Raw genomic sequence first — 27352 nt, forward strand, 5'->3', positions numbered from 1 at the left:
TATTGTGCAATAGCAAGAAATCTTCAATTGCACAGTATTCCGCAATAGCAAGAAATATCTAAGTGCACAATATTGCGCAATAGCAAGAAATTTTCAATTGCACAGTTTTGCGCAATAGCAAGAAATATTCAATTGCACAGTACTGTCCTGTTTTCAAATTGGTCTACATTCAGGTCCAAAGGGTAAAAAATTAAACTTTGTTTGATTTCAACAAAAATTGAATATATGGGGTTCTTCAATATGCTGAATCTAACCATGTATTTAGATTTTTAATATTTGGGCCAGGTTATCAAATTGGTCCACATTGTGGTCCAAAGGGTCTTAAATTGAACATTATTTAATTTCATCAAAAATTGAATTCTTGGGGTTCTATGATATGCTGAATCTAACCATGTATTTAGATTTTGGATATTGGACCATAATAGGTAATTGTCCAATTTAAAATTTTCAAGTTTAAGTTCTTAGACCTCATTCATTCTGTGTCAGAAACCCATGTTGTGTCAACTATTTAATCCTAATCCAAATTCAGAGCTGTATCAAGCTTATATGTTGTGTCCATACTTGCCCCAACTGTTCAGGGTTAGATCTCTGCTGTCATATAAAGCTGCGCCCTGCGGAGCATCTGGTTGTATAAAGTTTGATGAGACTGACACTCTACAAAGTGTTGTTACATATGGTTAGTATGTAAACAACTTGTGAATTCATCAAATTTACATCATGTATGATAAATTGTATAAGTTCATGGATAATACTGATTAAAATTATGATTTTTAAAATTATGAATTTTGAAGAACATATTAAATATGAACATTTAGTGTTTGTCCAAAATCTGTTAACTCATCATCTTTCTCTTTTGACTTGCATGTTTTTGATAAAATGATTGAAGACCTGTATAAGCCAAGGGACTCTGTCTCTCTTGATTCTTCTCAGAATGACTGGAGGTATAAGCCAAGGGACTCTGTCTCTCTTGATTCTTCTCAGAATGATTGGAGGTATAAGTCAGGGACTATCTCTCTAGGTTCTTCTCAGAATGATTGGAGGTATAAGTCAGGGACTTTGTCTCTTGAGGTTGTGTATATTTAGCTTAAAATGTATGAAATGGCCCTTGTGATTTTATATATGCATTACCAAACTGTTGTATATTTTTACCTTATTTATTTGTTCATCAATGTTATTGTTTAATAGCTTCACAATTGCTGCATTATAAAAACTAGTAAAATAAATCCTGCTTTAAATTGTGTTCAAGTTTTATTTAATAACCATATATTTTTTATGGAAGCTAGTTATATCAGATGAAATATATAAATATAAATGTGTAGCAAAGTAACATTTAGTTAGTATATAGTCAGGGAAAGAAATTATCCAGTAAAAGGGGGGGGGGGGGGGGTGGGGATTTACCACATTATTGTAGCTGATTTAGTTACCTTTGATATAGAATGATCGGAATTAGTAAAAGACTCTAAAATTGAACAGTCTTCAGTTGATGTCTTAACATTTTTGTAACAAAAACAAAATTGTGAACCATCTTGAAATAAACCTTCTGAATAGTTTCTTATTCTATGACTGTGTGTTATGTTCATATTGCATGTACGTTTTCATGGTTTGGTTAAATAAACACATTATATACCATGACAAATTGTCGTTATGTTTATAGTTTGTCTTTATACCTATGCCACTCTTCCAACATGCAGCATTGAAAGTTCATAACACTTTGTACGTTGAAAGATCCTGATTTGAAAATACCAATAATAGAAAGCATCATTGTCTGTTAGCAAATCCAAGTTATGTCCCTTTGTAATTAGAAACATTTGTATACAGCTTGATCAGATGTTCATGACACTTTGTATATTATTAGCTCCTTAATTAAATCTGCATATTCAAAGGTAATTTTGGTCCATTGACAAATCAAAAACTTTAAATTACATATCTTTGCGCCTAAATTTTTTGTTACATCTCATGAATTCAGACAGCCACCTCCTTTAGCATTCCTTTACATCACTGTCAAAATATAATTATTAAAGGGCCTTGGTGGCCAAAATGATGTAATAAGTGTAACTACCATATCACTAGCATGGCAACAGTGAATCCAGCATTTTGCCGGAGTGCTTGACTCAAGTCTTAATTGACTATGATTGTCTTTTCCTAGCTATATATATATATATATATGTGGAAGGTAGGTGGTTATCTCAGAGTAGGTGTGCTTGACAAGTCTTAATTGACTAGGATTGACTGTTTTCCTTGGAAAGTTAGGTGGATATCTCAGAGCAGGCTGGCTTCCTCCACCAGTAAAAGGTGACAACCAAGAAATACAGAATAGTAATGAAAGTGCAGTTAACCAAAATGAATGATCAACCAATAATAAAGGCTGATATATTTAGAGCTGGGTTATTGTTCTTAAATGACAATTGTGTTTTGGGAACAGATTGAAGTAAATAGATATAACCTGTACTCAGAAAAAATTATCAGCAATACAAGATCAACCAAAAAATTGTTTTAAGTCTAGAATGTGTGTTTGAGAGATGCCATTTATGCAGATGCACATAGATTCAGGTGAGGTACACAGACTCTTATAAACCTCTAGTTTGGACAGTGATATTCCTTCGTTCCTTCATACAGTTTGAATTTCCCCGAACTCATTCCCTATTCAGGTATTTGTAGCGTCTACAAAATTAAAAGGCAATTCCAAACTTTTGCATACATACAACCTTGACATTTTGAAGTAAGGATGTAATGTAGATATCTTGTAACATTTTAAGACAAAATTTATTAAATCCATTTCATGACACTAAATCATATGATCCATAAGCAGAATACAGCCAGTAAGAATCGTCAGGAAAGATAATAAATGTATATAAATTGTCTCCATTGTTAAGGTAGCCATGTTCTCTCTGTTTCCATGACATCGGTGAGTCCATGAATCCCTGTACTGTTACTGAGCACCATGGTAGCTTCCATTCTTCCATGCTATCCCTAAAAATGTTGAAAATAAATTTTGAAACAAAAGACATACTAGTATCTTCATAATAAATGGTATTGTAAATTTAAATAAAAATGTTACCCAGTACACGGATGCCCCATCAACACTATCATTTTCTATTTTCAGTGGACCAAGAAAATGGGGTAAAATCTATAATTTGGCATTAAAATTAAAAAGATCATGTCATAAGGAACATGCGTACTAAGTTTCAAGTTGATTGGACTTCAACTTCATCAAAAACTTTAACCTGAAGCAGGACAGACCGATGAACGGACAGATGGACGAACGATTGCACAGACCAGAAAACATAATGCCCAAAAATGGGGCATAAAAATATAGGCTGTAATGAAAGGTTTTGAAGTATGAATGTAAACATTCAAAAAGTACAAGCTTTCAGTTACTGCAAGTACTGTTAGATTGGTACTTGGTGTCTTTTGTATTATTTTTTTATTTTCAAGCCAATCTAATGACTCAAGTCACTTTTCCAACCTATTTATTCTGATTGTGGGCTGTTGCAAGAAGTTTTTGGAAGATAAAAGCAATTGAAATATTTATGTTTTGTAGTGAAAGACTTATGAATTGAAATTTTCCACCATTTTAACAATAACTTACAAATCAGGTCACATTTCAGTAAATCAAACCTATATTATATTTCCTTATCATGCACAAAACAATAATTGATATTAAACAAACATTTGGTAAATACCTGATAGACTTAATGATGGACTGAACAGTTTGACAGGAAAAATATCCACTGTATTGTACATAACTACATGTTGCTGGTGGTCGTGTGGGACCATTAAAACTGTATGTTGATAAATAATCATCTGGATTACAGGATCTATAAATACATTAAATTATATGTTATTTATAAAATTCAGAGGAATTCTGTGTCTTGCCTATGTTGGTGATGTCAGTCTAAAAGTGTAATGTTGACTTAAAAGTGAGTCCATTTATCAGTGAAACATAGAAATATGGACATATTTTCCAAATTGTGCTCTGGATATTGAATTTTGGTCATAACCAAGGACCAATACAAGCTTTTAAATTTCATCAAATTCCACAAAGGTTTGATAAAGTTATTGATGTCTTTAAAAACTTTAACCACAGACTGAACCTTAATGTTGATGCTGCTGAAGCTGACACCAAACCTAGGATGGCTATGTCTTGCTTTCTAAAAATAAATTTTGTAGTCTCAACAAAAATGAGTGCTAAAATGTTCATTTTAGATTTTTCATTTCTGAGGATAATTCAAACAGAAAGTTCCTAATGAAATGCAAAACCTAAAGCTCTCACATGGATAACGATTGTCATACTCCTAACTTGATACAGGCATGATGTAGAAATAGTGGGTTGAACCTGATTTTATAGCTAGGCTAGCTTATCTTTGTCATTTGCAGACCTGTCAACTATTGTGATTTTACAGTATCATTCCGTTGTTCATGTCTCAACCTGAATCCTGATATCAGGATCGTTAATCAAGTCAAAGTCCTGAATTACATAAAATCTACTTGTACTACTGTTTCACTTGAATAGATAATACACATTGATGCAAGTATTAACAAAAAAAATTAATTCTAACTTACAAATCAATTCCACATGAAAATCCTCCCAGCCATTCAAAAACATCAGGGTAGCTATAGTCCATATTGTCAAAATCCACTTGGCTAGGGTCAATATCTGGGACAAGGACATCATTATATTTCTTCATGTTACATTTGATCTTTACTGGTTTACACTTGCAGCCTTTCATTGTGAAATATTTTTGCAAAGAACTTGGACATACTTCATTATCTGAAATACATTTATAATACAATAAATAAGATTTAAAAATAGATATTTTGATGGAGGGGAAGATCCACAAATAGAATCTACTATAGTATTTCTTTACATGACAAGGTAATAGACAACTTATATGTGATTACCTGAGGATTACAGCCGATTCAAGGTTATTACTATCATGACTATTTTATGAAAGGTCTATTATAAATAAAAATGTATTCTACGTCAGGTAGCCCAATTCATACAAAAATCACTATGATAAAGTTAATAACAAAAAGTTAAATTCAGGCAAAATTGAAAAAAAATATTTCAGGTATATTCACAACAATAAGGTGAAATTTCAAGTGTAAAGGATAACAATAATATGTGATTTCAGTTATTTTGATAACAACAAAAAAGTGTACTGTCAGGTATATTGCAGTATGCACCAAAATATTATTCAAAAATAAAAGAACTGAGTTCCAATCTCCCCTGCATTGCACATATTTTACCTATCCAAGGGCAATGACTAAAGATAACACTTTTTTGTTATTCTTCAAAACAATTTATAAATATCTTAGAGAAATGAAAGCTTCAGGGCAAATGAAATGGGATGATCATTTTTTTCCAAGGGGCATAACTAGTTAAAAATATTTCATCAGCACTTATTTTCAAAAGTGTCAAAGACATTGCTGATTAAAACCTATGACATAAGTTTCATAAAAATCTGGCAAGAATTGTACATGAGAGAGCACTAACAAGACTGGACAAACAGAAGCCTGGATTTCTAAGTCCTAACTAATTTATCAATAAGGTGTCACATGCAAAGCATATCAATAAGTTGTAATGGATATTATCACATATTTTGTATTGATATGAACGTTTATGCATGGCTAATAATAGCCAGAAGTCAATATTGATAACAGCCCTCGAAATCCATATCGAGCCTCTGAGTTTAACTTCCGGTAACTTGCCAATCAAAAACTATTTATAAACAAGTTGTCATCTGAAGCAGCTAGACAATCAGGAGAGGTTTCTCACAGATCAAATGACGATGCATGTAAATTCATACAAAAAATGAAAAATGAGAACACAATGAAAAGAAATTTAGAATCTGCTGTAGTAGAAAAAAATGTAAAAATTAACAGTGTAAATCACAAAAGTTCCCGTAAAATTTTGACGTCATAAAGAATTTAGAAAATATATGACGCCACAATGGAAAAGTGATTATTGTAGGACATTGAATGTTGAAGCTGAACATATTTCCAAATCATAGTAGCGATATGGTGTATTCTTCCTCAGCATTAATTGGAAATGTAACACTTTAAGTAGTTTAATATTTACAATTTTGAGAATTAATATATTAATTGTTAATTGAGATTTGATAAACTTTTCATTGAACTTTGTTTATTGACTGTGATTCGAACTTTGATAACTTACTGTGATACATTTTTTTTTTTTCGTTAAATGTTTTATTTGAATTTTTGTTGAAAATATCAAACATAATTTGATATATGCTATCTTTCTTTCTCTTGCTTGAAAATATGTGATAAATAGATTATTACATGTCATTTCCATATGGTCTGTGGTATCAGCCCATGACCCATATCAAGCCCTCTGGCTTGATATGGGAGTAGAGGGCTTGATATTGGAGTCATGGGCTGATACCAGGGCCAATATGGAAAATGCCATGTAATAATCTATAAGTATTCAGTTATAATTTCAAATATAATTTTGCTAACCTGAAGGTGTCCATGTTGCTATGAAATTAAACTTGAGACCAAGTCTGTCTTTAAAGCACCATTTTACTCTGTTGTAACCCTTCTTTCCTGGTTTAAAGGATGGACTTGTCAAATCTATATCTACAACTAAAAAAGACAGCATTTCTAAGAAACAATTTCATTGCATCAACATAATCATACTAGAGGCTCTAAAGAGCCTGTGTCGCTCACCTTGGTCAATGTGAATATTAAAGGAAGCAGATGGATTCATGACAAAATTGTGTTTTGGTGATGGTGATGTGTTTGTACATCTTACTTTACTGAACATTCTTGCTGCTTAAAATTATCTCTATCTATAATGAACTTGGCCCATTAGTTTCAGTGGAAAATGTTAGTAAAAATTTACAAATTTTATGAAAATTGTTAACAATTGACTATAAAGAACAATAACTCCTAAGGGGGTCAATTGACCTTTTCGGTCATGTTGACTTATTTGTAAATCTTACTTTGCTGAACATTATTGCTGTTTACTGTTTATCTCTATCTATAATAATATTCAAGATAATGACCAAAAACAGCAAAATTTCATTAAAACTAACAATTCAGAGTCAGCAACCCAACAACAGGTTGTCCGATTCATCTAAAAATTTCAGAGCAGATAAATGTTGACCTGATAAACAATTTAATCCCTGTCAGATTTGCTCTAAATGCTTTGGGTTTTGAGTTATAAGCCAAAAACTGCATTTTACCCCATGTTCTTTTTTTAGCCATGGCGGCCATCTTGGTTGGATGGCCGGGTCACCGGACACATTTTTCAAACTACTAACCCAAAAGATGATTGTGGCCAAGTTTGGATTAATTTGGCCAAGTAGTTTCAGAGGAGAAGATTTTTGTAAAAGACTACTAAAATTTACGAAAAATGGTTAAAAATTGACTATAAAGTGCAATAACTCCTAAAGGGGTCAACTGACCATTTCAGTCATATTGACTTATTTGTAAATCTTACTTTGCTGAATATTATTGCTCTTTATAGTTTATCTCTATCTATAATAATATTCAAGATAATAACCAAAAAGAGCAAAATTTCCTTAAAATTACTACTTCAGGGCCAGCAACCCAACAACGGGTTGTCCGATTCATCTGAAAATTTCAGGGCAGATAGATCTTGAACTGATAAACAATTTTACCCATGTCAGATTTGCTCTAAATGCTTTGGGTTTTGAGTTATAAGCCAAAAACTGCATTTTACCCCATGTTCTATTTTAAGCCATGGCGGCCATCTTGGTTTGACTGCTGGGTCACCGGACAAATTTTTCAAACTACTAACCCAAAAGATGATTGTGGCCAAGTTTGGATTAATTTGGCCCAGTAGTTTGGGAGTAGAAGATTTTTTAAAATATTACTAAGATTTACGAAAAATGGTTAAAAATTGACTATAAAGTGCAATAACTCCTAAAGGGGTCAACTGACCATTTCAGTCATGTTGACTTATTTGTAAATCTTACTTTGCTGAACATTATTGCTGTTTACTGTTTATCTCTATCTATAATAATATTCAAGATAATGACCAAAAACAGCAAAATTTCATTAAAACTAACAATTCAGGGTCAGCAACCCAACAACAGGTTGTCCGATTCATCTAAAAATTTCAGAGCAGATAAATGTTGACCTGATAAACAATTTTATCCCATGTCAGATTTGCTCTAAATGCTTTGGTTTTTGAGTTATAAGCCAAAAACTGCATTTTACCCCTATGTTCTATTTTTAGCCATGGCGGCCATCTTGGATGGTTGGCCGGGTCACCAGACACATTTTTTAAACTAGATACCCCAATGATGATTGTGGCCAAGTTTGATTTAATTTGGCCCAGTAGTTTCAGAGGAGAAGATTTTTGTAAAAGTTAACGACGACGACGACGGACGCCGGACGCCAAGTGATGAGAAAAGCTCACTTGGCCTTTTAGGCTATAAACCAAAATCAGTTTTAGTAATCTTAAATATATAAAGGGTGCTTGCAGAATAATTGTCAATATTACATATTATATATGATGTAGCATTGTCCTGTTTTCATTGGATATTACGATCACATGTTCAAAGATTATTTAATGAATCTGAAGCCTTGTTTCTATTTTAATCTTATTGACGCTATGTTTCTATTTATATGTACATGTATACATATTGACAGTCAGTATGAAAAAATCTTGCTAGATTAGATTAATGATGTCCTGCCATTACACTTAAAACAATCGAGAAAGCTCTGACAGAAGGAAAAGTTTATCAGAAGGAGATTTTATGTTAATTGCAGACGCTAAGAATACAAGAAAGCTAACACAACAAGCTATGAAGTTGTTTAAAGAATATTGATTTTTTTAATACAATGTTAAATTTTGGCAAAATACAATTAAAAATACACAGAAAAAACACTGAATAAGATTTTCCTAATACATTATTTACATATGTAATATATAATTTAGAACTTTCAGTCAGTCAATACGTTATATATGGATTTGTTAGATTATATTGACACTCAGATTTCCTTGGTCAATATAATCTGAACATAGATAATCTCCCTTTAACAAATAAACACTTTTTTGTCCTCATTGCAAATGTTGTAAATTTTCTAATGATATAATATATGTAGTAACTTTACTGTATTTAGATTTCTTTCTTTTAGGAAACTGTGAAGGTTTTCCTTCCAAACCTAGTTGTTGGTATGTGTCTTTACTTAAAATTAAAATTAGATGACCTGAAAAACAGAATTGATAGTGAAAATAACTCATTGTCTGTAAAACAGGATTATATTCACAGAAATTGTTATTTATGATTATAATTTACTAAATATTTGACTAATAAGGCATACTACTACTTGAATTAATTTCATGTTCATTACATGGTCTAAAGAAACGGGTGTTACTGTATAATTATTAAATAGAACTGTTTTAGTTATGATGTCTGTAAGCATATATACATGTATATAAAAGTGTTGGACTGAATATCGAATACCAAAAGCACTAACCGGTTTACCAGACCTTTTTCTATTTTTTCAAAATAGATTTGATTTAAATTTGTATTGAAAGCATCAATAAATTTTGTTTAATTCTAAATGATAGTCGGGGTAAATAATTTGACAGATCAATTGTCCAGTATATTGATTGTTATTGTTAACCTTGAAAACGTTAATTAATTAGCATCCAAACAACTTGTCTATCAGCTCGGGCAAGAGCTTTATTAAACATTATCATAAAATTATTGAATTATTGAGGATTCTTTTATTTTTGTGGTTTCAAGAAAAGTTGCAGTTTCGTGGATATTTAATTTTGTTGTTTTGATAAAGACTGCGTACATTCCTTTAGAAAATTTGTAATTCGTTGAACATTTGAGTTCATGGTTTCTCTTATTCTCTTAACCAAGGAAAATTGGTATCCAACGAATATGAATGAAATCATAAGTTAGTTATGGTAGATCAGAAGTACTGGATAATTAAAAGTTAAACAGGAATGCTCAAAGCCATGAATAGAAATGACCAAGGATAAACTTAAAGTTATTGAATTATAAAAAAGATACATTTGTACGGTACTATGAATAGAGCTTTAACACAGTAACTTCACTACGGGTTTACCTGTTATTCTGTCTTTAGAAAGATTATCCGCTTAAAAGAGGGACGAAAGATACCAAAGGGACAGTCAAACTCATAAATCTAAAACAAACTGACAACGCCATGGCTAAAAATGAAAAAGACAAACAGAAAAACAATAGTACACATGACACAACATAGAAAACTAAAGAATAAACAACACGAACCCCACCAAAAACTAGGGGTGATCTCAGGTGCTCCGGAAGGGTAAGCAGATCCTGCTCCACATGCGGCACCCGTCGTGTTGCTTATGTGATTACAAATCCGGTAAATAGTCTAATTCGGTAGGTCAAATTCATGAAAGGGAAGGGGATTGTAGTTACGACGCGAGGAACATATCCGATATCATTTGTGAAATGGTTATTCCATAACGGTCAACCAACTCGTGATGGCGTCCGTAAAATTTACGAAGGGATGATTTCAACTTCACCATTTGGAACTCTTGATTTAATAGCTTCCTTGTGAGCAGTAACCCTCTATCAAGAAAATCATGATAGGAAATGCAAGCACGGGAATATCGTATCAATTGAGAGATATATACCCCGTATGCAGGTGCTGCTGGAATGTTGCTACTTAGAAATGGAAAGTTCACAATTGGAAAGCTGAAATCATCTCTTTTGTCGTAAAGTTTTGTCTTCAACCGACCCTCATTGTCAATTTCTAGATGTAAGTCAAGATATGAAGCTGACTTAACTGTATCTGTAGTATCCTTTATCTCCAATTCGATGGGATAGATGCGTTCCACATAGTCACCAAATTTTGAATTGTTTAGTGAAAGAACGTCATCTATATAGCGGAAAGTAGAGTTAAAGGATATTGCTAACTTCTTATCTTTCTTCCTAAGAAGTTCCTGCATGAAGTCAGCCTCATAATAATAAAGAAACAAGTCAGCAAGTAGAGGGGCACAGTTTGTTCCCATTGGTATGCCGACAGTCTGTTGAAAAACACGTCCTCCGAACGTAACAAATATGTTGTCAATCAAGAAATCAAGCATCTTGATAATATCGGTTTCAGAGAATTTTTTGTTTGAATCAGAGTGATTCTTTACAAAGTAGGATTTATCCCTCCCTAAGACAAGATACTTGTATCTACGTTGGCCATTCTTTTTTATGAAGCAAAGTAATACCAACTCTTTTAATTTGTCTTTAAGTTTGGAATGTGGAATACTTGTGTAAAGAGTAGAGAAGTCAAATGTTTTAATACTGTTACAAGATGAAAGAGAGTTAGATTGTATGTACTCTAAAAGATCTTTGGAATTTTTAAGTATCCACATCTGATTCACGCCACCTCTAGAATAGGCAGTTTCACAATAACTCTGAAGCCCGTCTTTGATTACTGATAAAATGGATGTTAATAATTTAGAAAGAGGTTTTGTGGAGCACTTGGAAGACCCAGCAATATACCGCTGTTTGTAAGGACACTTATGTAGTTTAGGTATCCAATACAGTGATGGAAGATCCAGTTCTTCATCTTTGGTTGAAATACCAAAGGAACAAAGAACAGACCTATGATTATCCAGGATTTCCTCTTTGGTAAGTGTCGTGAGGGTATATGTTGAGTTTCCAAGTGAATTGTCTATACCTAATTCGTTTATCAAGCAATTAATGTAATGACTTTTACAGACAAAAACGATGTTATTTGGGGCTTTGTCTGCGGGGACAACAACATATTTATCATGGAGGTCGGATAGGTGTTTAGCAACATTTGGGTCTTTAAAAATTGACGTAGCATGGGCATTGATGGACCCATTCAGTTTCTTAATTCTGATTTGTATTAAGGACCTCACTGCCTTTATCCATTCGGATAGAGTGTCTACGTCTTCCTTCTCGCGCTTAGCCCATTGCCTGGCATAATCCTCGACTGAATCCATCAAAATTTTAAAGTTGTATTTCCAATTGATGGATTTAGGCTCCCGATATTTCGGACCTTTCGATAACACGTTTCGTAGAGAAGTGTTATTAACAATGTTAAGGTCACCGGTAATAACGTGGCCAGCGGGATTATATGTGAATTGGGAACTAGCACAAGTGCAATCAGGAGGTTTAGACTTGAAGTCGTCAATATCGAGATCCTGCAAAACTCGTTTGTAATTGAAAATTTTAGTTGCAATAGGTTTGGTATAGGTATAAGAAATTATTGGTACAGACTGGTCTTTAAAATAAGGAGGTATTTTCGATTGAACTAATTTATGATGAAGGATATTGCCAAGGTTGACGCCATCGAGACCTTTGTTGGCAAAGGAAAGATTTAGAAAATATCTTTTCTCTTTTTCATCTTTTCCAATGCGAACTGGCTTGAAAAGTCTGTGACTTGCAATATCCGAAATTATAGCTTGAAGTTTGTATTGGTTTGAATGAGGGTTTGTAACAGTGGATTCCAAACATAAATTGAACAGAGAATGAAGTTTTGAAAGGGGTAATGAATAAAGTTTCGTGCGAATGTGATGAATACCTAACGGTTTTTGTATGAATGGCAGCAAGTCATTAATAGAGACATCATGCAGAGAGGGTGATGTATAATGACGATGACCATGACTGCGTCTACGTCGAGGAGTCGAGTTGAAAATATTCATCACATTCACCGAGTTACACGAAGGACTAGATAGAATACCTATACCATCAATTTTGTCATTGCAGCCATACGGTGTTGCAGTTCCCAATTGTCTAATCCAGTAGTCTTCTTTTTGTCTACGGAGAGTCGTTGAAAGATTAGGATTGTTAGAGCTATGGTATATCTTTTCGATAATGCGAACTGTCATAGAAACGATGGAATGATCGGGCTGATTGAAATGCTGGTATAGAATGTCGTTAGCATTGAGGTTAATGTCTGATCTATGACCGCACATCCGTTTGTTTAGCCTTCCTTTCGTTTCACCGACGTATACCAATCCGCAAAGGTTGCACTCTAATCCGTAGACGACATTTATCGATTTACAATTCAGATCATCGTAACTTCTGGTAAAATATGACTTCTTGGTCAAATTGCTAGTGAATTCAGCATCTGTAATTAAAATAGCACAAGTTTTGCAGCCTTTGGTCTCACATTTTGAAATGCGACAGTGTTGTACTGTGTCATCAAAAACCAAAATGTCTTTAAGGAGAACTGAACATGGCTGTATATGTGTAATGTAGCTGTTTTCACTAGGACGATGATCTGAATGAGTCGTGTTTGGGATATTTGTCATGTCTGGTGATGAGGGGACACCTGCCGTATCAGACGACACCGTGTCCATGGTGACGTCTGTTTCGGACCTTTTTATACTGGGCGACGTCCGAGCCAGTTTCCTGTTAGTTCTTCGTAAGTTCATGCAATTGTAGTTTTGCTACTGGGCGGATGATGTCCTCGGGGACAAAATGTCCACCAGCAGAGACATCGACCCAGTGGTAATAAAAGAGGGACGAAAGATACCAAAGGGACAGTCAAACTCATAAATCTAAAACAAACTGACAACGCCATGGCTAAAAATGAAAAAGACAAACAGAAAAACAATAGTACACATGACACAACATAGAAAACTAAAGAATAAACAACACGAACCCCACCAAAAACTAGGGGTGATCTCAGGTGCTCCGGAAGGGTAAGCAGATCCTGCTCCACAAGCGGCACCCGTCGTGTTGCTTATGTGATTACAAATCCGGTAAATAGTCTAATTCGGTAGGTCAAATTCATGAAAGGGAAGGGGATTGTAGTTACGACGCGAGGAACATATCCGATATCATTTGTGAAATGGTTATTCCATAACGGTCAACCAACTCGTGATGGCGTCCGTAAAATTTACGAAGGGATGATTTCAACTTCACCATTTGGAACTCTAGATTTAATAGCTTCCTTGTGAGCAGTAACCCTCTATCAAGAAAATCATGATAGGAAATGCAAGCACGGGAATATCGTATCAATTGAGAGATATATACCCCGTATGCAGGTGCTGCTGGAATGTTGCTACTTAGAAATGGAAAGTTCACAATTGGAAAGCTGAAATCATCTCTTTTGTCGTAAAGTTTTGTCTTCAACCGACCCTCATTGTCAATTTCTAGATGTAAGTCAAGATATGAAGCTGACTTAACTGTATCTGTAGTATCCTTTATCTCCAATTCGATGGGATAGATGCGTTCCACATAGTCACCAAATTTTGAATTGTTTAGTGAAAGAACGTCATCTATATAGCGGAAAGTAGAGTTAAAGGATATTGCTAACTTCTTATCTTTCTTCCTAAGAAGTTCCTGCATGAAGTCAGCCTCATAATAATAAAGAAACAAGTCAGCAAGTAGAGGGGCACAGTTTGTTCCCATAACCTATTCTATTTGACACACTTATATATATACCACCAACTTTTATATTTACCTGTGGGAAGAACAGCTACGCAATCATCCCCATCTATAGTTCCTCCATGAGATAACATTCGTAGTTTTCCTGTAAATATAAAACAATGCCATTGTACAGTGGGAAAACTGGTGAATCGGAACAATAGAAAATAACTCTCCTTTAGAAAGATGACAAAATCAAAATGTTGTTTCATTAGTGATCTTACATATTAAATGTTGTTTCTCAACTTAATAAAAATAGTTATGTTAAACATGCAAGAGCATTATTTTTTTTTATTTTCAATATCTATAGGGATAATTGCTTTAGAAGGTGCTTACAATAAAATTTAGAAAATGTAAAGTTTAATTCTACTCCTTTCAGTTGTGTGATAGCAGCAAACACCAGTTTTAAAGTTTTTGGGAGTTTTCTGCTGCTTAAAAGGAAATGTAACAGTATTGCAACTCTTATTCATAACTTAATGTGCTGTAACAGCTAGTACTAATATTACAACTCTTATTTATAACTTAATGTGCTGTAACAGCTAGTACTAATATTACAAGTACTAATATTACAACTCTTATTCATAACTTAATGTGCTGTAACAGCTAGTACTAATATTATAACTCTTATTTATAACTTAATGTGCTGTAACAGCTAGTACTAATATTACAACTCTTATTCATAACTTAATGTGCTGTAACAGCTAGTACTAATATTACAACTCTTATTCATAACTTAATGTGCTGTAACAGCTAGTACTAATATTACAACTCTTATTTATAACTTAATGTGCTGTAACAGCTAGTACTAATATTACAACTCTTATTCATAACTTAATGTGCTGTAACAGCTAGTACTAATATTACAAGTACTAATATTACAACTCTTATTCATAACTTAATGTGCTGTAACAGCTAGTACTAATATTACAACTCTTATTTATAACTTAATGTGCTGTAACAGCTAGTACTAATATTACAACTCTTATTTATAACTTAATGTGCTGTAACAGCTAGTACTAATATTACAACTCTTATTCATAACTTAATGTGCTGTAACAGCTAGTACTAATATTACAAGTACTAATATTACAACTCTTATTCATAACTTAATGTGCTGTAACAGCTAGTACTAATATTACAACTCGTATTCATAACTTAATGTGCTGTAACAGCTAGTACTAATATTACAACTCTTATTCATAACTTAATGTGCTGTAACAGCTAGTACTAATATTACAACTCTTATTCATAACTTAATGTGCTGTAACAGCTAGTACTAATATTACAACTCTTATTTATAACTTAATGTGCTGTAACAGCTAGTACTAATATTACAACTCTTATTTATAACTTAATGTGCTGTAACAGCTAGTACTAATATTACAACTCTTATTTATAACTTAATGTGCTGTAACAGCTAGTACTAATATTACAACTCTTATTTATAACTTAATGTGCTGTAACAGCTAGTACTAATATTACAACTATTATTCATAACTAAATGTGTCAGAGCAACATGAATGGCCCTTCTCATAAAACTAGAGGCTCTTAACCTTGGTCTATGTGCATATTAAACAAAAGACACAGATGGATTAATGACAAAATTGTGTTTTGGTGATGGTGATGTGTTTGTAGATCTTACTTTACTCAATATTCTTGCTACTTACAATTATCTTCATCTATAATGCACTTGGCCCATTAGTTACAGAGGAAAATATTTTGTTAAAAATTTACCAAAATTTACAAAATTTATGAAAATTGTTAAAAATTTACTGTAAACGGTGATAACTCCTAAAGGGGTCAACTGACCATTTTGGTCATGTTGACTTATTTGTAGATCTTACTTTGCTGAACATTACTGCTGTTTACAGTTTATCCCTATCTACAATAATATTCAAGATAATAACCAATAACGACAAAATTTCCTTAAAAATTACCTATTCAGGGGCAGCAACCCAACAACTGATTGTCTGATTTGTCTGAAAATTCCAGGTCAGATAGATCTTAACTTGATAAACAATTTAACCCTGTGTCAGATTTGCTCTAAATGCTTTGCTTTCGGAGTTATAAGCCAAAATCTTCATTTTATCCCTATGTTCTATTTTAGCCATGGTGGCCATCTTGGTTGGTTGGCTTGGTCACCGCACATTTTTTAAACTAGATACAACAATGATGATTGTGACTACGGACGACGAAGATTACGGACGATGGACGCCAAATGATGAGAAAAGCTTACTTGGCCTTTTAGCATCAAGTAATTTTTAGGATCAGAAATTTGAGAATGAAAGTCCATCAATCTGGTTTTTTTCACAGAATGTTTATAGTCAAAAGCATGTAATTTAGGTAAAAATCAGCAGAGCAGAATTAAATACAAACTCAATCTGTAACTCATCATAGAAGACTCACATACTTATTACATCAGCTCAATATGTCAAGAGGCTAAGAAAAAAGTCTGTATAACTGTTAATTTCATGAAATTTTCAAATTCCCAAAACCCATAAATTTTGGATTTATGAGTTTGACTGTCCCTTTGGTATCTTTCGTCCCTCTTTTTATTTTACAGATATCAATTTATACAAAGTATCTATCAAATTGATTGATGTGTATTTGTTCCTGTGAGCATCTTTGCAATTGATTGATCAAATTAAGTATCATGTATTCAATTAATTGATGTGATTTGGTCCCAAGAGTATAGAATCAAATTGATTGATCATGTGATTTTGTCTGATGAGTATCTAATCAATTAAATTGATTTCATTTTGGTCTCGTGAATATTGATTCAAATTAATTGCTGTGATTTGGTGTCACCAGTATCGAAATCAAATTAATTGATTTGATTTGGTGTTGCAAGTATCCAATCATATACATTCATGATTTTGGTCTCATGAGCATGGATCCAATTAATTGATATGATTTGATCTGATGAGTATCCAATCAAATTTATTCATGATTTTGGTCTCATGAGCATTGATCTTATTAATTGATATGATTTAGTATAATGAGTATCCAATTAAATTGATCCATGTTTTTGGTCTGATGAGTATCCAATCAAATTTATTCATGATTTTGGTTTCATGAGCATTGATCTTATTAATTGATATGATTTAGTATAATGAGTATCCAATTAAATTGATCCATGTTTTTGGTCTGATGAGTATCCAATCAAATTTATTCATGTTTTTGGTCTCATGAGCATTGATCCAATTAATTGATATGATTTGATCTGATGAGTATCCAATCAAATTTATTCATGATTTTGGTCTCATGAGCATTGATCTTATTAATTGATATGATTTGGTCTGATGAGTATCCAATTAAATTTATTCATGATTTTGGTCTGATGAGCATTGATCTAGTTAATTGATATGATTTGGTCTGATGAGTATTATATCAAGTACATTCATGATTTTGGTCTCATGAGCATGGATCCAATTAATTGATATGATTTGGTCTGATGAGTATCCAATCAAATTGATTTATGTTTTTGGTTTCATGAGCATTGATCCAATTAATTGATATGATTTGGTCTGATGAGTATCCAATCAAATAGACCACTTTCGAGTTCATCCGTCACCGGCAAAAACTCGTCAATTATGCGCGCCTTTATGACGGCATTTACCAGATAGAGGGGGTCGCCTGTATCCCTGCACTATTTAAGTTCATCAAGCGTCTTAGTGATCGTCTTTGTGCAGGATAAACTAGAAACAATGGTTGCTCTGTAGGTACTTACTGACAATTCCCTAATGACAGCAGTGTTGATTGTCAATTTTGAGAATTCAATTTGCCGAATAATTCGTATAATATAGAATTATAGTTTTCCAACCACTCGCTCAACATTGGAGGGGAAGTGACGACGCCCCTAAACGCAAAAATGACGGTGATAAAAGCGTGTATAATTGACGAGTTTTTTCCGGTGACAGATGAACTCGAAAGTGGTCTATTTGATTGGATACTCATTTTGGTCTGACAAGTATCCAATCAAATTGATTCATGTTTTTGGTCTCATGACCATTGATCCAATTAATTGATATGATTTGGTCTGATGAGTATCAAATCAAATTGATTCATGTTTTTGGTTTCATGAGCATGGATCCAATTAATTGATAAGATTTGGTCTGATGAGTATCCAATCAAATTGATTCATGTTTTTGGTTTCATGAGCATTGATCCAATTAATTGATATGGGTGGAATCAGAAAAAATGAAGATTTTAACATATTGGGCCATATTGTTTCCCCCATTATATTTAGGAAAGTAAATTAAATGTCAAACCAACAAGTTCAATACCAGCTAACTTGCAGCCAAATTTCATTTAGATATCTTGTACCAGCCAAAAGTTTTATTAAAAAAACATGTCAAATTTGTCAGGAGTGTGACGCTTTTTGTGTGACAGGATTTTTTTTTAATAATTTACATGTTGAGTAAAAATTATTATGATGAATGCATGTATATGAAGATGGTTTATAATCATTCTTCAATACTAGGTTTTGTAGATTATAGATTGGTGTTATCATTGCACAAATATTATGTAAATAAATATACATTGTGAAAAGGTATGTACCAAAAATTAATATTGGCAAAATTTGATAATTTCTAAATTAAAGTGTTATGGTTGTATTTTAAAGGAGTATTTGTGTGTAAAACTGGTAAGTATTTATTGTATACATGTATAAGCTATCCATAAAAGGCTATACAGACATCCTGAGGTGCATAATTCACATATTGGATTAACTTCTATACAAGCACCCAAAAATGTCAGGAGTGTGACAACTGTCTTTAAACATGTACCAAAGAATACATAGGACTTAAATATGTTCTTCTTCTTTATTTTTCAGTAGTGGCTATTCCAAAGAGAAGAAAAAAATTTAGTACAACTGTGATATGTTTATATCATAGATGTGGGAGTGCATTAGGAGTGTGACGCTTTTTTTAAGGCATTTTCTGTCAATTCATAATTTCACAAGGACAAGTTCAACAGGTTTCTTTGTGTTAGAAATGTTAAAACAAAGTTATATTCCTATCATTTACCTCTTAAATGTGTTATTTATCATGATTGTTTTGACACAATAAGTTTTAATTAGTCATTTTTCTATTTTTTGTGCACAGTAATGCAAATTTATCAAAGGAAATAAGTGTGTACAACTATAAAATCATATAGGAAAGTGAGGAAATGAATTTTGTACAAAATAGAACAATCATTTTGAATTTAAATGGTATATTTAAAGATGTTTCAAGGATTAACCATTCAGATGTAATTCGTCACACTCCTGACATGAATTTAACAATTTAAGAAAAATATGAAAATTAGCTTTATTTTTAGGACAGATAGTTGAAAGACAGCTAGTAATTTAGAAACTTTTGGTAAATCTTCCATTCCTTATTACATCCACTAGACTTGCTGACATAAGCCAGGCAAAATTATCTGGAAGAAATGATTCAAAGAAAGAGACTTGGAAAGAGAAAACCCGCAAATATTGGCTGAATATAAAATTAAAAAATTATCAGGGGAAGTTGGACAATCTTAAACAAAATAAAAAACTACAAAACCATGCTAACAAAAAAAGGCTTAAAGAAAGAAGAACTTTGAATTCCAAATTTGATAAACAATATAAAGAAAAACAAAGGCAGTAGCAGAAAAACAGTAGAAAAAAAGGAAGAAAGATAAAAAAGAAGTTGGGTTGAATAAGGACTTAGAATCGAACAAAAACAGCTCAAAAATTCAAATGAGAACAGATCTGTAACTGTGTCAGATTCCAGATCTACAGTGAGAAAACCTGCACAACACACAAGAAAAAACAACTGCCACAAAACCCAAATGCTTGGACGAGTTCTTTGAAACACATCATAAAAAATGCTACACCCAGAAGGGCCTTTTAGAAGGGATCATTTATAAGCATTTTTGTTTTGTGGCAATTGTTTTCTTGTTTGTTGTGCAGGTTTTCTCACTGTAGATCTGGAATCTGACACAGTCACAGATCTGTTCTCATTTTAATTTTTGAGCTGTTTTTGTTCGATTCTAAGTCCTTATTCAACCCAACTTCTTTTTTATCTTTCTTCCTTTTTTTCTACTGTTTCTCTGCCACTGCCTTTGTTTTTCTTTATATTGTTTATAAAATTTGGAATTCAAAGTTCTTCTTTCTTTAAGCTTTTTTTTTGTTAGCTTGGTTTTATAGGTTTTTATTTTAAGATGGTCCAACTTCCGCTGATCAATTTTTAATTTCAGATTCAGCCAGTATTTGCGAGTTCTCTCATTCGAAGTCTCTTTCTTTGAATCATTTCTTCTAGAAAATTTTGCCCTGCTTATTTCAGCAAATCTGGTAGATGTTTTAAGGAATGGAAGGTTTACCAAAAGTTTCTTCATTTTACTAGCTGTCTTTCAATTATCTGTCCTAAAAATAAAGCTAATTTTCATATTTTTTTTAAATTGTTAAATTCATGTCAGGAGTGTGACGAATTACATCTGAATGGTTAATCCTTGAAACATCTTTAAATATACCATTTTAAATCAAAATAATTGTTCTATTTTGTACAAAATTCATTTCCTCACTTTCCTATATGATATTATAGTTGTACACACTTATTTCCTTTGATAAATTTGCATTACTCAGTTCACAAAAAATAGAAAAATGACTAATTAAAACTGATTGTGCCAAAACAATCATGATAAATAACACATTTAAGAGGTAAATGTTATGAATATTACTTGGTTTTAACATTTCTTACACAAAGAAACTTGTGGAACTTGTTCTTGTGAAATTATGAATTGACAGAAAATGCCTTAAAAAAGCGTCACACTCCTGACATATATAATGCACTCCCACATCTATGATATAAACATATCACAGTGGTAATGATTTTTTTTCTTCTCTTTGGAATAGCCACTTCTGAAAAATAAAAAAAATAAAACATTTAAGTCCTTTGTATTCTTTGGTAGATGTTTAAAGACAGTTGTCACACTCCTGACATTTTGGGGTGCCTCTCTTTGTGTTTTTTTTAAATGGTCCAAAAAAGAAAGTCCTGTTCTATGGGTAAAGATATCAGAAATTGAAATCAATGATATAGCAATGTGTTTAGTGATTTTTTGTGAAAGTTTAAAGCATTTTTCAATCTTTATAAAATATGTCAGGAGTGTGACAAAATACTGAAAATAGAAGGCTTTTTCTACATACAATTACATTAAAACGGTACAATGAAATGACATTTTGTTTTTTGCAAATGATCACAAAATCTCAGGGCTTTCAAAGTTTACTATTGTAACTGAAATATATTAAGATTCTTTTTATTGGCAAAAACTTCAATCACTAGTTACTATTATTTTTTTCAAATTAAGCTATTCAATTTGATTGTTATTATATGATTTAGCAGAAAAGATGGAAATTTTGGTTTTAAAATTTTCCTTTTTATATTGACTTTCATTTGGAAAAGGTCTGAGCAATGTTTTCTTGACTGTTTTATTACCAAACTTGTTTTTAAGTAGTATGGTTTCTGTTAAATATTTTTGAGATGTATGCTATTAAAATTTAAGATTATTCAATGTGTCTGTTTCGTTCGGCCTGAAACTTTGGAATTATAAAATTTAAAGTATTGGTAATAGGGCAAGACAAAAAGAAATACAAAATATTAAGTTTGAAATTGGACCCCCCATGTCACACTTTTGCTTCATTTTTTCTGATTCCACCCATATGATTTGGTCTGATGAGTATCCAATCAAATTGATTCATGTTTTTGGTTTCATGAGCATGGATCCAATTAATTGATATGATTTGGTCTGATGAGTATCAAATCAAATTGATTCATGTTTTTGGTCTCATGAGCATGGATCCAATGGAAGTTTGTAACAAGAGCATATATCTAATTATAATTTATTTTGTCTCATAATTATCTTTCCCCACTGGATTAATGTGATTTGATCTCATGGCTATCTGTTCAATATATTATATTTGTCATAGATTTTTACTAAGCATACTATTACTAAGGTTAACATAAATTCTGATATACTTTCTTCATCAGTAAAAACAGGCTGCAATGATATTGACAAGGATACTACAATTGGCATTAACCATCGAACAAGCAAACAGTTCTGATGACCTGGAGTGACCTTAAATCTCACCTCTTTTAATAAAGGCCTCTATCAAATCCAAGCTAATCACTTCTATCAATGGTAAATCTTGTACCAAGAAGGATTTCTCTCCAATACAACTGGATTGCAGTATGTCAGGAATCCTTTTACAATTTGGTAGAATACAGCTGATCTAAAAAACAAAATATATGGTGGCAGTTTTACACAAGCACTCAACTCTTTCCCCTTAATCAAAACAGTGATGTAGAAGCAAAATATAGGAAACAGTTAAAAAAGGCTTGAGTTTAAAAATTATAATAACTTTTATTCTTAAATAAGAAACAAACTATCATCTTATATACATGTAGTATCCAATCTGTCTATAATTACTGCATCTTATCAAAGTTGATATTCATTCACAAAATTACACTTTAATAAATCACGTTTTTAATCATTTTTTAAACATAAAAAAAAAGACTTAAAAAGTTTTGGAATTTGATGGGCATTTTTTTCTTTCCTTTATATATTTTGTGTGTTTGTTTGCCCTGAGTTAATTCGCCCATATTTCGGTCACCCCTAGTTGGTTCTCCCTACTTAAAAAAATATATATTTATATTACATGTATTAAGGGCACTTATCCAGATGTTTATATATGGTATATATTCTTGAAATTCATGAAAACACAAGGAAACATTCAAAAGTTAAAGGTTGTTTTGGAGCATTAAAATTGTTCAATGACATAATAATCATGATAATTCTCACTGATTGTTGTAATACTGGTCTTTGATTGATACCGGAGTAACAATAAAATAAAGTTTGTTATGATAAACTAGTCAGCTTGGAATTTCTAAATAAAAACAATCATTCATAAATGATTGTAAATTATGAAAAGGATTTACAAGTTCTTAATATTAGTATACTCTATGACTACTGTAACACATGTGTAATAGTAGTCTTAGTTAATCTGCACAAATTGACTGAATAAACATGATAAAATCATATTGTTTATAACATCAATATCAATAGAGATAAATACATTGTATTCCAGAAATCTACTTTGCAAATCTAAGGGAAAATTTCTAACTGGTTGTGGCAATACAAATATTCAGCGAATTTTTCAACAAATATTGACATATTATCTGTTTAAATAATAAACATTACATGTATGCAACAAGACATCAAAAAGAAAAAAATGAAGATCAACAAGGCCACCTTGATGGCAACTTTTTAAAATGCCCATGGGTTTTTACATGCAAGAGGACTTTTACAATCCTTAACAACATTCAAGGGGGTCTTCAAATGTATCTTAATGTTGCTTTTTTCTTTTTGGCTTGTTCATACTTTTTAAAGCCTATAGCCATTGGAAAATTAAATGGTTTGTTTTAAGGCACTAGCTACGGTTACATGAAAATGTAACAATAATATAAAAATTATTGTTACATTGGAAACTAATTGCCGGAATGCAAGGTAGGGTAAGGAATCGATTATTTATGAATGTAACAATAATATTTGTGTCTACGGTTACATTGCATTATTGTTACATTCAAGACTGCAATGTATGCTAGATTTATTAAACTTAAACCTTCTGAAGTTTAGATACTTAATTCTTTCTAGATGGTATTAGTAATAATTATAAAACGAATAATGTTTAAATAGTATCAATTATTTAGATGTTCTTAAAGATACTACTACAACATGTACACTATTTATGAATACATGAACTGTTCAATCATTTGTGTCAATAGAGCATGTACTGTCACCAACAAGAACGAAATTACAATCCCAAAATACATTTGCATCTGGACTTTGAAAATGAAAATCACTGTTTCCACCAGTTTCAACCTGTAGGCAAATGTCAACCATGTCAACATTAATTACTTTCACAATTGAAATGTATTTATAAAAAACCTCACATGCTTCATATAAAAAAAATATCGCAAGAGTACAAATATATTTTCCAACTGACATGACTGAAGCATGGCAAAATGAGATAGTGCAGAATGGAATTGTACAGTAAGGAATACAGAGCATGCACGTTACCACATCACTGGTTGGTGTAGGGTAAGGAATACAGAGCATGCACGTTTCCACATCACTGGTTGGTGTAGGGTAAGGAATAGAGCATGCATGTTGCCACATCACTGGTTGGTGTAGGGTAAGGAATACAGACCATACACATTGCCACATCACTGGTTGGTGTAAGGTAAGGAATACAGAGCATGCACATTGCCACATCACTGGTTGGTGTACGGTAAAGAATAGAGCATGCACGTTGCCACATCACTGGTTGGTGTACGGTAAGGAATACAGAGCATGCAAGTTGCCACATCACTGGTTGGTGTTGCATGGCTGCTTAGAGTGATTTCATTAAAAATGCATCGGACTAAAATATGCTCCAAAAACAACTTACTGGATTTGCAGGGTTTAAGCTAGGATTTTGAGGGCTTTAGTCACTTTTGAACTCTATTAAAATCAACCTTATTTTGTGTAAAAGCAAGGGACCAATGATGTATATTACTAGCTTCATCTTTTGACTTTGTCAGATTTTAAGGGATTGAGGCACCAGCATGATTGGCAGTTATTGTATGATTTGACCATGTTGACTGTATTGGTCATTATTATGAAAGATTCTGAAATGGAATCCAGAAATTTAGTTCACAATTTCTCTTCAGTTTGTTCCAGGGGTCATTCCTGATCAACAAAAGATGGATTCTTTTTTTTTTAAACAAGGAATCACAGCAGAAATTAACTTGAACTGATTATTTCACTTCATAATCAAAATCCTTATAAAAGGTCTAAATCGATTTTTGGAAATCATTTCTATCAAGTTGGAAATGTGTAAAATCCTTTGTGGAACTATTATAATGACTGAAAGGAGGTTGTAAACAAATCAACAATAGATCACGTTTACTACTTTCGGTTTTAAAATGAAACGAAAACGGGAAGTGACACCTGGATAATAAATTCAAAATGAGTCCGGATTCATCAGAAAATTAACATTTTTCGATTTAAATTCCTTTGGTAAGAGATATATATTTGTCTCTTTCATTTAATTGATTCTAAATGATTGCGTATTTTACGTTTTTAATGTATATAAATAGTCAAAGGAATACTTTCACGCATGCCTAGATCACAATACAGGAAGCACCTGTTTAACTCGTGCAAGTTTTGAATAAACACATTAAAGTTCCTTATTCTAAATTGAAATTGCCGAAAGTTTTTGATGAAAATTTAAATCAAATATGACGAAAATGCTTTCGAATGACAAATCTACGACAAACGACATTCAAATTGTGATCGTTTGAGAAATATTGAAATCCAAATGCGAACTGTCCGGGTTGTTATATTTTTTTATTAAATGACGAAACTATACTCCTGGTTGTTGAAATGCCGAGTGACTGATCTTCCTGGTGAAATAATTATGATGGTCATTCAATTATGGGGTTTATTAATAATTAACGGATTAGTGACCCATCCGATGGAGATAAGCGGATTAGTTGTAATCACAACTTGTAACACCTGTTGAAAATGTTAATTACCTGGAGGTCATAAACTTGTCGAAAACATGAAGACAGGTAGATTTATAGTTTTTATTGCGAAATTTTTTTACACTTTAAAAATTAAAGTGGCGAAATTGATTTGAAATACTTTCGTCAATGAGAAAACCCTTTCGTAAAATTGTAGTTCAATGTAAATAAAAATTTTAAAAAATTGTATGAAATATTGTAAATATCAGATTTTAATACAAATGTAAAATTGAGAAATGGGGAATGTGCCAAAGAGACAACAACCCGACCATGGAAAAAGTGTACATACATGTATTACTAGTCCCATGAATACTTCTTTGCAGTGCTTTAATGAAACAATAACACAATTTGTAACCGTAGACAAACCTTTAGCATGTCTAGTGCATGTGCCATGGACACTATTTTCTTCCCATTGCCAAAATTTTATTACTATTGACAGAAGGCTAGTGCCTATGCCCAACCCTGCATTCCGGCAATTAGTCTCCAAAGTAACAATAATATTCCCATGTATTGTAACCGTCCTAGCCAATGCCTCGTTTTATATTGTGGAAAACAATGAGGGGGGGTAGGAGGGGTCCTGATCCTGAAATCCCGGGCTTAAAACACGAAATCCCGAGGTCCCGAATTTAAATTAAGTAAAATCCCGGATCCCGAAATTTGAAAAAAAGAATTCCCGGACCCCGAAATCCAGAGCTTAAAAACACCCGATCCCAGAGTCCTGATAAAGGTCCTATCCCCCCTCAACAATTGCTCTTCAAAAATTTTCATTTGGGAACTTTTGTTTTGGAAATCCCCTGCAAATAGTGACATTTGGCAGGCATGAAGATTGGACCCTGGCCATACAGGTATTAGGGCGAAAAGTAGTCCAAATAATTATACATCTTGAAAGGCCTAATTATTCAGACTAGGCGGACAAATACATGTATGTGTGCCAGGGTGATTGTACATAAGGGCCAACAAACCAGGATTCAATCTGGTGGATGCCAGGCCTTCAAACTCTTCCAACTACACAGGTTAGTCTGTACTCTGAGGTGTAAAAACAGCATTTTTGTCCATCTTAAATCCCCCTCCCCCCTTTTTTTTTTACATTGTATCTGACCAGCTAACATTGAACATGTGCTGGTGTGTTTATTGGTTAGTCAACATACTGCATAATTGAAATGATGATCTTCTATAAACTCCTCATGTTTAGACTTTTCATTTTTAAAGCTGGATTTTTCAAAAACAAGTTTTCCTATGGGTAAACTTTTCTCTATGGGCGCAGCCATTTTCTTCGGAATTACCTAAAGACCGGAACATTGCTTACAAATAAGTTTTCATATTTTTATCAACAATGTAAAATTACTAATAATTTACAGGAAATTAAAAATT

The 27352-nt window shown here is 32.6% G+C and overlaps 1 protein-coding gene and 1 long non-coding RNA gene across 3 annotated transcripts; one reads left to right on the top strand and one right to left on the bottom strand.

The window, feature by feature from the left end:
* The first annotated feature begins 3 nt into the window (after positions 1-3).
* Positions 4-1636, top strand: LOC139522702 (uncharacterized). Its single transcript, XR_011664478.1, has 2 exons — positions 4-992; positions 1041-1636. It is a non-coding gene; the product is annotated as an uncharacterized lncRNA (long non-coding RNA).
* Positions 1637-2741: 1105 nt separating this feature from the next.
* Positions 2742-27259, bottom strand: LOC139522704 (ribonuclease P protein subunit p40-like). 2 transcript variants are annotated; one of them, XM_071316174.1, is made up of 8 exons: positions 27130-27259; positions 22506-22647; positions 14434-14502; positions 9109-9204; positions 6481-6606; positions 4564-4771; positions 3684-3818; positions 2742-2970 (listed from the first exon to the last, which is right to left on the bottom strand). In XM_071316174.1, the coding sequence occupies exons 1-8, from the start codon at positions 27247-27249 to the stop codon at positions 2778-2780; spliced, it is 1089 nt and encodes a 362-aa protein (XP_071172275.1). In that variant the 5' UTR covers positions 27250-27259; the 3' UTR covers positions 2742-2777. The 2 variants fall into 2 exon arrangements, with proteins under 2 accessions (XP_071172275.1, XP_071172276.1); XM_071316175.1 differs by lacking the exon at positions 27130-27259 and adding an exon at positions 26271-26339.
* Positions 27260-27352: the final 93 nt, after the last annotated feature.

Source organism: Mytilus edulis, chromosome 5 (assembly GCF_963676685.1).
Source record: "Mytilus edulis chromosome 5, xbMytEdul2.2, whole genome shotgun sequence".
Taxonomy (NCBI): Eukaryota; Metazoa; Mollusca; class Bivalvia; order Mytilida; family Mytilidae; genus Mytilus; species Mytilus edulis.

Bases quoted from the DNA above. Each gene is read 5' to 3' on its own strand.
- LOC139522704 (XM_071316174.1), bottom strand. From the start codon at position 27,249: ATGGCTGCGCCCATAGAGAAAAGTTTACCCATAGGAAAACTTGTTTTT. The intron at 9,205-14,433 runs GTAAATATAAAA...TCTGTTTTTCAG, and splicing joins CGTAGCTGTTCTTCCCACAG to GTCATCTAATTTTAATTTTA. The intron at 2,971-3,683 runs GTATTTACCAAA...CAACATTTTTAG, and splicing joins TCCATCATTAAGTCTATCAG to GGATAGCATGGAAGAATGGA.